Here is a 17,371-nt window from a genome sequence, read left to right on the forward strand (position 1 = left end):
TATATAGAATCATGTCCCAGATGCTCACGTTTCATCGTCCTTTTACTCCTCATTGCTGTGACCAGGTATTTTGGTGTCTGGGTAATTCCAGTATCTGTGGGGCCTGTGAAAATAAGAAGCCAAATTCAGACGAAGCCTAGGACAGCATCTTCTGAGGCAGTTCCATGAAAAAAGCAAAAAATGCAAGGACAGAAATGTCCCACCTGTATCCAGGACTCACCTGAGATAATGGACCACACCACAGTGGAGGCTGCAGCCCATGGCAGGGTCACACGGGCAGAGGCGTGGGGACCCTGAGTCTCCCTGCTTGGCATTCTGGTCTTGTGGGTGTGCTTCCCTGGCCCTGAGACAGGGGCTGCTTGGGAAGTCTCTGCTCCTGTTAGTGTCACTGTTAGTGTCCACAGCTCACACTTCTTCTTTCCCTTTCACCTTTGTGCCTGCACCTCAAGAGGTGGGTTTAGACTAGCTTGTCAGGGCCAGGTGTGCACGGCAGTTTCCTCAGACAGTTGCATTTTCTTAGCCACTGCCCATCCTCCCCATAATGAATAACTGGGTCTCCCCTTCCTCTTTCTACTTGTAGTGGCCTTCCTCCCCAACATACAGACCCCTTCCCTTTGGGCAGGTGCATTCCCCATGCCTGTCTTGGACCTAGGACGAGCACACTCCGGCTCCCCTCTCTCATTTCTGTGAACTCCAGGAGGCCTCCTCACCCGGCTCAGCTGAGCCCATTCCTAGGGCCAGCTGTGCATAAGTTTAAGACCCAGTAATGTGACACCAACTAGGGAGGAAGCACCCTTCAGTGGGTGCTGAGGGGGCACGAGAGGAATACTCTGTGACCCCTACCCCCGGGGAGCATCTCACCTACTTAGGATGACAGACCTGAACACAGACTCGAATAACAGGAGGCCCTCCAAGCATGAGCAGAGGGACTGCAGAGACGAGGCTACGCAGGTCCAGGTGGAATGGACTTTAGTGTCTTCATGTTGTCCACACATGATCTCTTAACTAGCACAAGGAGCAGACCCTGATGCCAGAGCATTTGATTCCTTTCTTAGTCCTTTCCTCCCTCCTGCCTCTCTTCTCCTCCCTCCACTCGACTCAGGAATGTCACTAAAGTCACAGCTCCTCCTGGAGGTGAAAGAGGCACATGGCTCTCTTCTCAGCCATCTGCCCCCAGTCCTCCAGATACAGCATTGGGAGCATAGATACACAAAGGGATTCCACAGGGAATACACAAAGCAAGAAGGCATTTGAAACACCAAAGTAAAGGCTTAGCAACTCTAACACCTACTGGTGAAATACCCAACAGCCTCCACATACACACTTAAGATATCAAAATAATATGATCCAATAGGTATTTATGGAGTGCATAACTATACGTCAGGCACTGTTTGAGGACCAGGAGTAGAGCAGTGAATAAAACCAACTCTCATGGGCACATGGGCCATTTTAATTTGTTCAAAAAGCTTTTGTGAATAATGTTCTCATTCTCAAAGTGCTTCAGGGATTACAGGAGCTATAAGACATGTTTGACGGGAGCTGGGCGCGGTGGCTCATGCCTGTAATCCTAGCACTTTGGGAGGCAGAGGTGGATGGAATACGAGGTCAGGAGTTTCAGACCAGCCTAGCCAATATAGTGAAACCTCATCTCTACTAAAAATACAAAAAAATTAGCTGGTGAGGGTGGCGTGCACCTGAAGTCCCAGCTACTCAGGAGGCTGAGGCAGGAGAATCACTTGAACTTGGGAGGCAGAGCTTGCAGTGAGCCAAGATCGCGCCACTGCACTCCAGCCTGGGCGACAGAGCAAGACTCTATCTCAAAAAACAAAACAAAACAAAACAAAAAAACACATGTTTGGCATGTTTACAGATAACATCTAATTTGGAAAGTTTTACAGGGTATGCTTTAGGAAGGTTAAAGTAATTGGTGTTTAGGTGCCTAAATCATTTTATCTACCAACTTTCTCATTTTCTCATCCTTGAAATCTGGATGTGGGGAGAGACTGAAATAATTTTCTCCAACTCTACCCAGCTCTGAAACAATGAAAGCCAAGCAGGATAGACTTCACCAGGCTGCTGTGCCAGAAGCTTACATGGTTCACAGCCCCTATCAAAATACTTTACAGAGTGCAGGGGCTTAATACGTATTTGCTTAATTGGTCAACGAATAGATGGGTGGAATGGAAAACAGTAAAATCCACAGGTAAAAGGTAGGTCTAAGCACTTAAAAATTGCGTTTCTAATGTGCTATGGTTGGCATTGGTATATTTGTATCTGTACCTGTACAGAAATCAGATCATAGTCTCAGTATGTAAGGCTGGAATGTAACTGATAAAAATAATTTTCATTTCTGCCGGGCGCGGTGGCTCAAGCCTGTAATCCCAGCACTTTGGGAGGCCGAGACGGGCGGATCACAAGGTCAGGAGATCGAGACCATCCTGGCTAATACGGTGAAACCCCGTCTCTACTAAAGAATACAAAAAACTAGCCGGGCGACGAGGCGGGCGCCTGTAGTCCCAGCTACTTCGGAGGCGGAGGCAGGAGAATGGCGTGAACCTGGGAGGCGGAGCTTGCAGTGAGCTGAGATCCGGCCACTGCACTCCAGCCTGGGTGACAGAGCCAGACTCCGTCTAAAAAAAAAAAAAAAAAATTTCATTTCAAAGCCTTTATTTATAAATAATAATGTTTAAATGTTGATGAAGCATTGTCAAAAGGAGATATGGAAATAGAGGGATTGTTAATTCTTAAATTCTCCTTCCTGTCAGGGTTCCCATCACTCTTTGAGCATTTCCTTACTTGATGGCACAAGGGGTTCTAGGCTTTTCCTGCCTGTCTTGGTATCTACTGTTTGTCCAAAAGTTCTGGTGCCTTCTAGTGGACAATGGTATTTAGAAAACAGAATATGGACACTAGATCTTTTGGGGTGCTTCCAGGGTGAACTACTCTTAGGCATCACAGTGGACAGAGCTGTACATACAAATGTATATTCACAGTACATATATATTTACAGGTATCTTTAATTCCTCTTTAGACATATTGAGAAGCGATGAGTTCACACTAGTTCCCATCCTATATTATGTTTATTGTTGTGTCAACTGTTCTCTCTTTCCATATTTGCAACTTCCTTATCCAACACTGAGAAGACTGGCTCTGTTATCCATATAGATCTGCATATTTGATCAATCCCTTTGCATGTAACTACATGTATGCTGCGGCTGCCACCATCTCTCCCTTGTAAATGGCCTCATCCCTCCATTCAAGTTCTGACTTCCTTTGCCAGGGAGACTACCCAGGAGAGATGAAACTCTCCTCACCTCAGTCCAGTTTCTAACACATCACACAAGGGATGCCTTGCCCCACCCAGTGCCCTTTGCAATTAGCTGGGGCTTCCACAATCTGCAGGAGGCTGCTTTCCACACCCCATCTGGACTCACTCCACTTTTGCGGAGACACTTTCCACATGCTGCATGGTCTCTATCTCCTTCCAACAGGCCTCCCTTCTACACAGATACAAAGAAATGCACCACTTTGGTCCACTGTATATCATGTCACAGTGTCTTTATTGCATAACTTGAGGCACCTGACATGGGTGATGAGCAGGGAAGGCCTCAGGACCTTTCAGGAAATCTTCTTAGTGTATAGGGTGATGGTTGCACCTAGTGAGTTTGCTTGTACTTGATCTGTCTGGGCTTCTCTGAGCCCTGTGTGGTTCTGTGATTCTTCACCTTGGTCTTCAGGGAGCAATGCCAATTTCATCTTTCTAAAAAATCCTAGGGTTTTCCTTCCATACTAACACACGTTCTTGTGAGTACTTGTCTCCCTTACTCAATTGGATCTTCCTAAGGTCACAGGCTGTATCTTAATCACTTTCTTTTTTCTCCTTCCTAATGCAACCACCCGCCTCACTTGCCAGCATTTGCAGAACACCTTAAAGGTGCAACAGCAGCTGCTCCAGATACCCCACCACATGCCTCTTTCCATTCTCTCCCTTGAAAGTGGGAGCTGGGGGTCCCCTTCCAATATTTTCAGGACCACAGACATTCTAATCACCTCTCATTCATCTTGCTAGGACCAAAAGCTTGAGAACCACAACCAGATGTTTTCTTCTCAGCATTTGAAGGCCTGTCTGAAGTCTCAGGTCCTCAAGGACCCATGCTCTGTTCTGGTTAGTGAACACCTCTGACTACAAATATATAGAAAGACTCTGATTGCGATGGGTACCATGTGAAAGGAAAAAATAGGGCACAAGCTATTCTCATCAGCATTCAAAGACTATGTAGAAAACCACTTGTCAGTTGGGGATTGACACAATGAGAGAAGGTTTTTTGAAGAAGAGGACTTCAAGGTAGATCTTAGAGCAATCTACCTAGTCCCATTCCAACTATTTTTTCTGAGAAACTATTTCTGCTGGATTGTCTAGAAAGAAGCCAGCATCAACTTTGACTACTAGCACCTGGCATGCTATGTCCCAGGAACGGAGAGACACTTTTGAGATTTCCTTTCACAATTTGTAACTGCTACCTAAAGAGAAAAATGCTTATTTGCTGGGCTGGAATTTTCACTTATCCGACTCATCTTTAACTATTTTAGAACTCACAATCTTCTTTTGGCTTTGTTGACTACTTACCTTCTTACTATGCCTCTCCTGATCTCATGTTCCCAAGGTATAAGACTGAGAGCAAAAGATTCATAGCCCGAGGAGAAGACTTTCGGGCTCGACAGAAGGAAGAATTTTCCAGAAGTGGGTACTGTGGTTTCCTGTCCAGCCAGAATGGAGGCTGGAGGACTATTGGACTATTGGTGGGGATGTTTTGGACAAGGCTTAAGTCCCCAGTGCAGCAAAGAAGAAGCTTAGCATTTACTCTAGGCCAGAGACAGTGTCATAAACTGGGGATTTTAACATACAATATTTTCTTCAGAAACTCATAATCTAGTTGAAGGAACAGATAAGGAAATCAAAGCCTGCAACAAAATTGAAAAGTTATAATAGCAACACACACAGCATTTTAAAAGGGCACCAAGAAGAACAGAAAGGTTAGCATCTAACAAATTGGGGCATTATAAGGTGGAAGTAGGGCAGGGCATTGGGAATAAAGAGAACAAAGTGGGAAACATATTCCTTCAAGTGTCAGTCTGGAGAGGAAATCCAGGGAGTAGCTGAGACCTGAAACTATCAAGGAGACTTCCAGCTGAGGGAAGGAGAGTGGATGAGTCAGGAAGCTTCTAGACCATGATCTACGGGCTCTGCAGCAAGTGGAGCAGACAGAGGCAGGTTTGCTGCCTTAAGGATTCAGAGAAGGTGTCTGTGCACATTTGGAGCTTTGATCAGAGCTAGGATTCACAGTCTAGCTTTGAGTGCTAAAAGGAGAAATTATGGAATAGACAAGCAGGAATATAGAATAGAGAAGTGGTGAAAATAGATACATATTTCTCAAACCCATTTCTCAAAGGGTGAGTCTCTTACTGTCCTCTCCAGCTGGCTTCTGCAGTGGGATCCTTGCCTGGAAGTTCGTTCTCTGATTTCACAATGCTCAGAGCTGCTTGACTCTGCATGACAAAAACCTATAATGAAGGGAACCCTTGGTCCCAAAGAAGAGTCATGGAAACCACTGAGCATGAAGTGTCAGGAGAACTCAGCTCCTCACAGGGCGGTGTCTGGCCCAGTGCAGGGTGTGACTCTGTGGTGACACAGGTGATTGCTTGGAGGGTTCTTATGTAATCTTAAGCTAAACAATCTTTTTTAGAGGGTGTTTGCTTTATTTCATGATTTCTTTTTCTTTTCTTTCTTTTTTTTTTTTTTTTTTTTTTTGAGATGGAATCTCACTCTGTTTTCCAGGCTGGAGTAAAGTGGTGCAATCTTGGCTCACTGCAACCTCTGCTTTCCAGGCTCAAGCAATTCTCTGTCTCAGCCTCCTGAGTAGCTGGGACTACAGAGCTGGGATTACAGGCGCATGCCACCATGTCCAGCTAATTTTTTGTATTTTAAGTAGTGACGGGATTTCACCATATAGACCAGGCAGGTTTCAAACTCCTGACCTCATGATCTGCCCCTCTCGGCCTCCCAAAGTGGTGGGATCACAGGGGTGAGCCACCATGCCCGGCCTATTTCATGATTTAAAAAAGCATTTTTTAAAAGTAGATCTGAATATGTTTGTCATTTTTTTCAAATCAGTTGACAGGACAGAGTCACACTCAGGCAAAAGAAAACCCACACTCTAAATATGAGCACAGGATGTAAAGTTGCCACATGGATGAATCAGCAGGTGCTATGATGTTCTGAAGCTTCTGTCGGGGCTCTTGCAGGAAATGCTCACCCGAGCCCTCCGTGGCCCCCACAGCTTCCTCGCAGGCTCTGAAGGTTTCTGCACAGGAACGCGGTGACTCTGCAAGGCTGTGTCTTGGCTGCTGGCGCAGAGATACAGGGCTGAGTCTTCTGGCTGCAGGGCTTGTAGGTGAAGGTTTAAGAGAGAGCTCTTGGAGCATTCAGGTGAGAAGCGACTGGGCACACTTTCATTAATAGAGAGTTTCTCATAGTTGTAGATAAACATGAGCTCCAGTGGCTTCTTAGCTTTCTGCTTGTACCAGTACATAGCCCTGTGTCCCATATGTTGTTCACATTTCAAAGACTTCTTATTTGTCATTCCCATGACCAGGTGCTTTGGTGTTTGGGTAACTCCAGTGTCTGTGGGGACTGTAGGGAAACAGGGACAAAATTCACGCAGCGCCCAGGAGGAGGGTTGTTGCTGCAGCCACAAGGAAAAGACTTGGAGTTCAAGGACAGTCGATTTGAAGCTAACTCACCTGCTCCCAGGAGACACAGAACCACACGGCAGAGTAGCCTGCACCCCATGCTAGCCTCGGGTCTGAGATGAGGCCTCTGACTGGGGTCCTCTGGGCGATGGGCTGGGCTCTGGTCTCCTTGGCCCTGATTGGTGGTTTTTCTGTGATGTCACTGCTCCTGACAGTTTCCCCAGACCCAGGGGATGTTTCTTCCTAGCCGTTTTACACCCTTTCTAGGTCCTGATAGAAGGTAGATTTGAATAGTCTGGGCTGGAATGAATGGGCTGGGGAGAAAGGGCAGAGCCAGCTTTTTACCCCCCAAGGATAGTCCTCTGGCAGGGGCTCTTTGCTCTCAGCTGCTTCCTCATTATGTGGATCCTCCCTCTCTCTCTGTCTCCCTGTCTTTCAGGATTCCTCTCAGCAACAGACCACTCCCATTCAAGGAATCTCTCTCTGTCCTGTGGGATCACACAAGACAGAACCATTCAAAGTGTCCCTTCCCTCAATGTCTAAGCACAGTGGAGCCCTTTTTGCCCGGCTTTGTGGAGGGAGGATGACTGCGTGACCACAGATGCAGTGTGGACCAGCGCCCAGCATTCAAGGGCATGACTGATGCCAACCAGCAACCAGGCACTGGGGAGGGAGCTGAGGGAGCACGAATGGGACGAGCCACCCTCTGTCCCTGAAGTGGAGGGCATGGGGCTTGGCTGGGCTTAGAGCTAACATACACAGGATACTGAAAAAGAACAACACAAGGTGTGTGTGGTGCAAAGGAAAGAGAAATCAGCTTGAATCTGATGTTAGTGTGCTTGACCTGAGTACGGTCACGCTCTCATTAGAGGTACGCATGGCTCCCCGTGGGCAAGATCCCTCCTGGCCCATCTATCCTCTTACTCTCTATCCCTTCCCCAGGTCCCTGCCTCAGAGGTTTCACGGAAGCACAGCTCCTCCCTGTGGCCAAAGCAGCATTTGGCCAATCACCAACCCAGTGTCAGCATCCAGACTGGATCCATATCCCACATCCCTGAGCAGCAGGGATGGGTTTCAAAGGTCAGGGAAGAGTGAAGAGGAAGTATTGGCAACAACACAGAGAGTCAGCAGCCAGAACACCAGGTATCCACACACCTAGGACATTCTAAATTTTTACTCAACAGAAATTGTCTATGGCTGAGTCTGGGCACCATCCCAACACCTTCTCTCTACAAAAATTGCAAAAAATTAGCCAGATGTAGTGGTGCATGTCTGTAGTCCCAGCTATTCAAGAGGCTGAAGTGGAAGGATTGCTTGAGCCATGGAAGTCAAGGCTGTAGTGAGTCTTGATTGCATCACTGCACTCAGGACAGAGTAAGACCCTGCACCCACCAAGCCCCTCAAAAGAAAAAAAAGAAACGAAAAGAAATGAAATGAAACAAAGAAAAGGAAAGAAAAGAAAAGAAAAGAAAAGAAAATTGTCTGTGTCTGGATCCCTAGTAATGAGCAGAACAGACAGTACCCCAGCCCTCTGGAACTTGTGGGCCAGTCTGAGTTGTTCAACAAATACTCCGTGAGCAACAGCTAAGAGCAAGCACAAAATCACTAACATTTTCACCCCCAGAATTCTATTTGAGTAGGGCAATTCAACATATTCAGAAAACAACTAAAGAATAAAAATGTATCTTACATAAAGTTTGATACATATAATCAGTATGTCATTGTTCAATCACTTCATATATGTGATACCATATTTCCTCACGTATTAAATCAGGAGAGCGGAAATGAGATGATCTCCAAAGCCCTTCCATTTCTCAAATGTTAGAAACCAAATTGGTCATCAGTTCTGTGGAGAGCTTTCCAACTAGAAACCAGCTGGATGACTTCCAATGGGTCTTCTCTACTTCACTGCAGAAGCTATTTATGCTTTGTGACCATTTAGTTATTAGAATATCATCAATTTTCTTAAAATGTACTGTTATGCCCATATTGACTTTTCATTCTAGACCATTTGAAGATACAAATGAACACAAATAAACACAAAATGAGATGATTCATACTTTCTAAGTGATTTTTATTATCTATTGTTGTATTACATCAGTATTACCATTTTGTGATGATAATTATAATTGTAGGACTGAGATTACGGTCGTAAATCTATATTATATGTAAATCTACACTGGGCCGAGGGAAGACACTTATGCATGATTTAAGTCAAGGGTTTATAATTTAGATTTGTTTTAACCTGGGGATGTGCTCGGTCAGGAGGAAAACTTTAGCATTCTTCTAATGTATAAATTTCATCAGATTTTCAATGTGGCCCAAATAACAAACATAAAAAATGTAAAGGATGTAGATTAGAATTTAAGGGTGTTGAATATTCTCCCTCTCAACAGGTTACATATAGGATTGATCTCTAACCTGCTACAGTTGGAGATATTCTATTCACTAGATAAAAACCTAAAATTAGCCTTGTTTTAAACACTAGTATCATTACCATTAAAATTGTTTCAATTGGTATCTACTTCAGCAAGAAAATCCTTTGGCCCTTCTACAAAGAAGTAGAACAAATGCGAACAAATAAAATCGTGTTGTATGTTTGGCTCCCAATAAGTAAACCAAATTGCCAGGGAAATAATAAAAAGCAATAGAATTTAAACTGAAAACTTGAATAATGGCGAAAGTGAAGGGTTTAATTGTCCTGAGGACAATAGCTAACATAAGCATTTCCCACAACAAGGGGTGGTGACCAGAGAGTTCAAGTCATCTGAATTAGGGATGGACCTAAGAAGGAAAATGATCTCAGGACCGTGTGAATTGCAAGAAGAGTGAAAAGTGGAATGGTAAATATGAAGAGAAGCCAAGTAAATGTATTTATATAAAATAGAAGTAGTATATATGATTGAAGATAAGAGGACATAACTGACTCCAAGACAGCCGGGATTTAGGACACAGAGTACTAACAAGGAGCCCCAAGAACCTGTATAAGAAAATTTTTTTTATTTTTTGTATTTCTTTCTGGGTCAGATCCTAAGTTGTGCATGCATAGGGTGGCACTCCTGAAGGCCCAGCAGGGAACAAACTCTGGAAGGCTGAAGACATGGGTAGGGATGTCAGAAGATACTCAGGGCCGGAAGGAATTGGCTTTCAGACCCAGTGAGAGTAGAGAGTCATGGTGGGAACAACATGATTCCCACTAAGACCCTGGAAAGGCATGCACTAGCAATGATGACCCCATGCTGGGGCTCCCTAAGAGGGAGGGCAAAGCTGAAGTAGACCCTAGCTAGTCATATATTCAACCCTCCCAGAATAAAACCCAATACTATTTCCAAGAAATAACATAACCCAGAGCCTCAAGCCTATGTTGTCCACAATGCTTCACATAAAATCTTTCTAATCTTTCATGTAGGATATTTAGAAGTCTCCTAATTCTTCATGCCACCCAAAAATCTATCTCCTTTCTGATCCATACTACTACCAGTGTTCCTGTACCAAAATATCAGTTTCATCACGTTGTTTCACATGCAGTAGGACCAATGACTCACCACTGCCTAGAGATTTGTGTCCAAAGTCCTTTCAGGTCTCCCAATATTCCCAGTCATCTGACTATTGCCTGCTCTTGAGGAGAGTTCAAGATGACCTTCATCAGAATTGGGAGAGACGCTTGCTGGTCACCCTTCTTGAAGAGAAGGAGCCTACAAGGCACAAGGCTGCCTCCACCAGCTTCTCCTCAACACTTTCCAGTTTACCTATTGCCATGGAATTTCATGCCTCTCCCATATTTTTCTGTTAAATAAAGTACTTACTGATCATCAGAATTGTCTCTTGATCTTAGAAATATTTCCTTCCCCTCGTTGTGCTCATCAACCATTTTTAGCAATCATATTTTTTTCATAATGTTATATAAAATATGAACACATGTGTGCAGCATAGAAACACAAGAAATAGCTTCCTCCACCAGTTCAGATCTTCAGTGCATGGGACAGGCTCCGTTTTTGTTTGTGGAGCCCTAATACTTCAGTGGCTTTGTTGTGAGGCCCTGCTCTAGCTGAGAAACAATTCCGTGAGACTTTCGTGTGTGTAAAATAGAGGATTTCTCCACTGGGTGCACTAGCCGCTGTACTACAGACTGAAACTCCATCAGAGGCCATCAGGGAGTGGAGACTGGAGCCTTGGGTGCAGGTGCACACACTGGCCCACAGCTTCCTGGCTGAGCTGGGAGGTTTGTGCACAGGAATGCGGTGACTCTGCAGGGCTGTGCCTTGGCTGCTGGCACAGAAATACACAGCAGAGTCACCAAGCTCCAGGGACTTGATGTGAAGAATTAAATGAGCTTTGTCTGGAGAGTCAGGTGAGATGCGATTTGGAACTGTTTCATTTAAAATGAGCACCTCACTATTGTAGCTAAACATTATCTCAGCAATTTCTTGGAGTCCTGCTTATACCAATACATAGTATCATGGCCCAGATTTTGTTCACATTTAAGGGACTCCTTCTTTCCCGTCTGTGTGACCAGGTATTTTGGAGTCTGGGAAACAGCTGTGTCCAAGGAACCTGCAAAGGAAAGATGCAGAATTCAGGCAAATCCCAGGAGGTAGCCTGCTGCTGTTGTCATGGTGAAAAGACTTAGGGACTCCAACAGGATCATGTCACCTGGGCCCAGGACTCACCTGCTTGGAGGAGGCAGAGGGCCACACAGCAGAGGAGCCTGCAGCCCATGACAGAGTTGGGCAGACCAGGCAAGGCCCAGGGCAGGATTCTGGTGTGCAGTGGTGAGAAGTCTAGGCTGTGCTTTCCACTGCCGCTGAGAGGGGCTGCGCCAGTGAGGTCACAGCCTGTAATCATTTCCCCATTCCCAGGCTCTCCTCTAGCATGGCTCCTCCTTTTCACGCCCTACACTTGCTGCTTTAAAGGAGTTTTTGGAACTTCTGGGAAAAGTTGAGAGGGTTGAATTGTGGCCTTCAGGATGTCTCTGACAGTCATTCCTGTGCCATTAGCCCCTTCCCTCCTTGCTTCTTACCCCGGATTGACCACCTCCTCCCTTCCTCTCCCTTTCATGCCCTTCCCCAAGAGTCAGGCTGCTGTTCCTCTCTGAATCCTTTGCTTCCCCTTCACAATAATGCAGAACACTGTTTTGCTCTCTTGAATCTTTGTTCACTTGAAGGTCTGATTAATGGTCAGCAGTCCCCCTGTTTCAGAAGAGACTGGCCTAAGATTTCACCTGAGTACCAGCTACAGCCACCTAACCCACATGACTGTGATGCTAGTTCAGAGAAAACCCTGTTGAAGGGTCATTGTTGGGAGTGAACTGCAGCCCGGCTCCCTCTGATGTTCTTATCTGTCCAAGGGGTAGATCTATGAGGAAACAGGAGGCTGTTGGACAACATGCAGACACCGTGTGCTGGGAAAGAACGGCGATGAAGGTCAACAACACAGCAGTCAGGGAAAACAAAAGTAGGTGATGTCACTGCCCTTGAGTTGTCTGCAGATAATCCTCCTTCTTGGTATGAAGTTTACAACACAAGCTTATTGCAGAGTTTCTCAACTTCAGCACTAGTGCCATGTTGGATCAGGTGATTGTTTGTTGTGGGGGGCTGACCTGTGCAGGTAGGATGCTTAGTGGCATCCTTGGGCCCTACCCACCTGATGCCAATGTGACAACACAACATGCCTTCATGTTTTCTGAATTTTCCCCTGTTGAGGACTCCTGTCCCCTTTATTCTTGCCCATGGTACTCCTCTCCTCTGCCACCCATCAAACACCCAACCTTGGGGGTGTGGCAGGGCCACAGTTCCTCCTGCTCTGGTCAGCAAGGTCCAGCACTCAGATCTCAATGCCTCTGTCAGTGGCCCCAGGGCAGGAACCTCCAGGAGGAAAACCAGGGACCAGCACAGCCAGAATGGCATTTCACACACACATACACACACACACTTTGGTAGCGTTGTCATCTACAGGTGAATCCCCTGCAAACACAGACCCTGATGGTTCATTTGTGATTTACTAAACACAGAACTTGAACTAAACAAAAGAAAAATGACCACTATCCTTCTTGGAACATCAAGAATGCTTTCTTTGTTTATAGTCATTGAATGTCTACTTAGTGCCAAGCATGAGTAAACAATATTCTCACTCTTATGATGCTTATAATCCAATAGGAGCAAAAACACATTCACACATTACCTGTAGACTAAGAATATGAAATGCATGTTACATGGAGGCCAGCAATATAGTTACTGCTTGCATTTAAATACTTTTTCTAAAGCATCCCATTTCCTGATCTATGAAACAGTGGGCAGAAGTAAATAATTTTCAACATTCTGTCTAGTTCTAAAATTCTGTGAACATAAACCAGGGACCCGCTGGATGTGGGTCTTATTCAGTACTTACCTCATTGCACCACACAGCTGACATGGGAGGCTTTTCTAGTGAGGAAGGAAGGAAGGGAGGGAAGATAGTGAAATGACAAGAGGCTGTATATGATGGTGATGATAACTATATAAAGATGTAACCAATCTTAAAGAGTAAACAAATAAATATGTATCTCACTATTTTACGCAAGGGTTTTTACCAAATCACATGGACAGCATCTGGGAGAGGCACTGGAATGAAACTGATAGAAAGAAACTAGCCTCACATGAGGCAATGTTAGTTCTGGGTGTTGTTTTCGTTTGTGTTTTACAGGAGACATGAAAAGCAAAAGTGTTTTATTGTCCTTCAAGAATTGTCTAGGCCAGGCGCAGTGGCTCATGCCTGTAATCCCAGCACTTTGGGAGGCTGAGGCGGGCGGATCACTAGGTCAGGAGATCGAGACTATCCTGGCTAACATGGGGAAGCACCGTGTCTACTAAAAATACAAAACAATTAGGAGGGCATGGTGTCCGGAGCCTGTAGTCCCAGCTATTCAGGAGGCTGAGGCAGGAGAAGGCGCGAACCCAGGAGGCGGAGCTTGCAGTGAGCCAAGATTGTGACACTGCACTCCAGTCTGGATGACAGAGCGAGACTCAGTCTCAACCAAAAAAAAAAAAGAATTGTCCAAAGGATAAAAAGGAACAAATAACTTGATCATGTATGTATTTTCTGACAGGGCCCACTATGCTGCAGAAGGGGAAAAAAGCTACAGAAGGGAGAGACGATAGACGCTGGGATCCCTGGGAAGAGCCAGGCTTCCAACAAGAAAGTCAAAGAAAGAAGAAAATATAATAATTTTATCATGGAGATAACTTAATCTACAAAAAGGCGGAGAGTTGTAGGGGCAAAGGGAATGAGACAGAAGCCTGCAGAAGAACCAGAACACGTCGAACTGAATGATACCACGATGCATATTTTGAACATGGGTCTATTTTTGGCTGCCCTATAGTTAAACCCCGTCTTATATTTGGGCAGTTCCCCCAAAGTTTGCGTCTTAGCGGGAAAGGCAAGTGTGTTGATATGTTTACAAGCAAAATCTTCCACCCTTCTAGAGTCAAAATTTCCATCTCCGCCTCTTCTTTTTACACTTCTCATGAGGAAACCACTCCACTTGGCAGAGCTGTCTCCCTCCTCCAGCTCCCCAAGAACTCACGGGAAAACCGTGCTGTCTCCTCGGGTGGAATAGAATGGACAAACAATCTCTTGTGCCCAATTATGTCACATTTAGTTTCCTGAGAAGAATCTGATGTCGATTTCATGTCATCTGATTCTGTCTCTGTCTTCACTGTTGCTCATCACTGGGTTTCCAGGTCTGCAATGGGACAAGGGCCGTGGTTTCACTTCCATTCGACCCAGCTGGCTGCTTGTTACTGGAGACAATGACCCTGATTTTAAAAAATTATTTCAAGCTGACAAAAAAAATACAAAAGTCAACACGCATCTCAGCTCATGGGATCATATCTCTGCAGGTCAACCAGCAGCTGCCAGTTTTCCAAATGAAATTCAGACCAAAGCCAGATAAGACATCCTGTCACAGGCCATGTGTCCCTCACCTTTGCAAAGTGTCAGTTCATGCTATTTGCCTGTTGAGTTATTAAAATTGTTTGTCCACTTAAAACATTTGCATTTATTATTTCTATTATTATATGGATCACCAATGTTTAATCTGTAGTCATTTGTTAGCAACAATTAACACAAATTAAATGCAATGCCATGATGGATAGAGATTGTTTATTAACAATGAAAAATGATTATACGTCATCTTATTTTTGTTACTGAGAAGAAGTTCTAGATTTGTTGTGAGGGTAGGAGTTTGAAAAGCCCAGGGGGACCCTGACTCTCCAACTCTTAGTTAGTCACTTTAAATATTTAATATTGACCTTAGAAGTGTGTGTTTCGCGTAGTCTGCTTTTATAACTTTTAGCACATTTGAAAATGGCTCATACTACAGAAAGTTAAGAAATTTAGAATCTAGCATGTAGAAAGGAGTTTCCTGCCTTCAATACATGCTTTTCTTCCATTCCAAGATAAACTGCAAAATTAACCTCCACAGCACGGCTAATGGTTTTCCTGTTAAACTGTCTGGCTAGACTTTCACTTCCAGGCAGCATGCTAGAATATATCTGGTAGAGTATAGAGATACTCTGAAGCTCCATCCTGATGAATAGCTAGAGCCTATGTAAAGTGTATCTTTACTGTATTTTTGCATTTCTAAGAAGTAAGGGAAATTCCAAATGCTTTTTGAAAAGGTGAAACAGGAGCCTGTAGTGAAAACAAAACGAAGAGCCTGTTTCAGATGTGCATCCTGGAGGTCTGTCCACGCCACCTTCTTTCCCATCTCCAACTGTTTGGCATCATCTTTTGACATCTGGACAAGTCTAGCTTCCATGGGTCTTGGGAGACAGGGATAGATGTTGAAGATGGAAGCTGGAAGGGAGTCTGATGATGTTGTTTTGATAGAATCATTTGCTCAGACCCAGGAGACAGATTTCTAATCCTTAGAAATTCCTGCTCCAAGAACTTAGAGGAACATCCAGAAGAGGAAAAAGAAAAAAAAAAAAAACCTTTCTAGCTTAAGTCTTTAATCATTTAGAGTCAGGGGAATGGCTCTCCAGGTATTCTTTGGTCTGATAAGTAGATTTCCCTTGGTAATTACTCTCTTTGCAAGATCCCTTGAGGAAGCCCTGGTTTGTCAGGCTCACTGCCCACATCTCAGGAAGTCATTTCATGGCAGGATTGAGCTGGAGCAGAGGCCCAGCATCCAGAGCCTCTCTTATTCCTCTCAGGAATGGGTCCTCCACTGGCATCTGCCTGTGAGCTCTCCTCTTTCCCAGCTCAAACTCTCCCCTTTCTCATCCCATGCAGGGTCACGTGCAACAAATCTGGCAGTCTAGGCTCTTTGCTAGAACAAAAACACCTGCACAGCAAGGCAAATGAACAGTCTGTATTTAACCTCTCACATTTCAGCATTAACACAGCTTCTGCAGACCATATTTTCCCCTGTTGTAAATAAACCCGATATTTCTTTTAACTGTCTCCCATGTGGAGAATGCTCTGTCCTTCCTCTGAGTTCCCTTAATCTCAGTAGAGTCACAGCTCCTCCTTGTGGCAAAAGATCAAACATGTCAAGACTCTGTGCCATGGTGGACCAAAGGCAGCAGGGATGTTGAGGTCTTAGAAATAGAGATATGCAGCCAGGCATGGTGGCTCATGCCTGTAATCCCAACACTTCGGGAGGCCGAGGCGGGTGAATCATGAGGTCAAGAGGACGAGACCATCCTGGCCAACATGGTGAAACTCCGTCTCTATTAAAAATATAAAAATTACCTGGATGTGGTGGCATGCACCTGTAATCCCAGCTAGTCTGGAGGCTGAGGCAGGAGAATCCCTTGAATATGGGAGGCAGAGGTTGCAGTGGGCCGAGATCACCCCAATGCACTCCAGCCTGGGCAACATGAGCGAGACTCCATCTCAAAAAGGAAAAAAGAAGATAAAAACGGGAAAGCAGAGAAATCCACTCCTTCCTTTCTTCAAGAGGCTTCTACCTAAAATAAAAACATGCAAAATTGTACCTCACCTTTAATAAATATAAAAACTGGCTTTCGGAGTTAATAGACTGAATTTTTGCAGAGCAGCCTTCCCACCAAAAACAACTACATAAACTTAACAAAATAGAAAAACAAATGTTTGAAAGCACTTGGAGCTACTGAGGCAGTAAGAACCTACCGGACTGGGATCTCAAGGAGAAAGGAGAGATCTAACAAATCACTTTTCCCTCTAAGTCATTTGCCAATTTCATATCGCTGCCTAAGTAGCTGAGGAAAAAAAGGGAAGACTGAGAGTGTAGCAGGCTTTGAGGAGCATCCACCACCTTTCTGGTCTGGAGAACATTTACTTTCAGTGACTACTGAATAGGAGAGGAGCCTGGCAAAGACCCCAGGCCTTGATGCTGGGGGCAGAAGCAGGGACTGACTGAAAATGAGCACAAAGGAACTTTCTGGGTGGGGAGGATGAAATGTTTTACAGCTGGATCACGGTGATTGTTGCACAACTCCACAAATTTATCAAAATTCATTGAATTGCACACTCACAATGGGCAAATATTATGTTATATAATTTACACTTTAATTAAGCTGTTAAACTCCAGACATGTAGTTGGAACTTAAATGGCTAAGACCAAAGGCGAGCAGCCATCACAGAGGCTGAAGCCCAG

General features: G+C 44.8%; 1 protein-coding gene and 1 gene segment (V, D, J or C); both read right to left on the reverse strand.

Moving 5' to 3' along the window:
• Nucleotides 1–6,179: 6,179 nt before the first annotated feature.
• LOC117072433 lies at nucleotides 6,180–6,941 on the reverse strand. The segment is given in 2 exon segments: nucleotides 6,180–6,691; nucleotides 6,802–6,941. Coding segments are annotated over 2 exon segments (474 nt in total).
• Nucleotides 6,942–10,594: 3,653 nt separating this feature from the next.
• Nucleotides 10,595–11,667, reverse strand: LOC117072420. The gene is given in 3 exon segments (XM_033192585.1): nucleotides 10,595–11,167; nucleotides 11,170–11,304; nucleotides 11,421–11,667. Coding segments are annotated over 3 exon segments (765 nt in total). The 5' UTR covers nucleotides 11,596–11,667; the 3' UTR covers nucleotides 10,595–10,712.
• Nucleotides 11,668–17,371: the final 5,704 nt, after the last annotated feature.

Source organism: Trachypithecus francoisi, unplaced genomic scaffold, assembly GCF_009764315.1.
Source record: "Trachypithecus francoisi isolate TF-2019V2 unplaced genomic scaffold, Tfra_2.0 Lachesis_group4, whole genome shotgun sequence".
Taxonomy (NCBI): Eukaryota; Metazoa; Chordata; class Mammalia; order Primates; family Cercopithecidae; genus Trachypithecus; species Trachypithecus francoisi.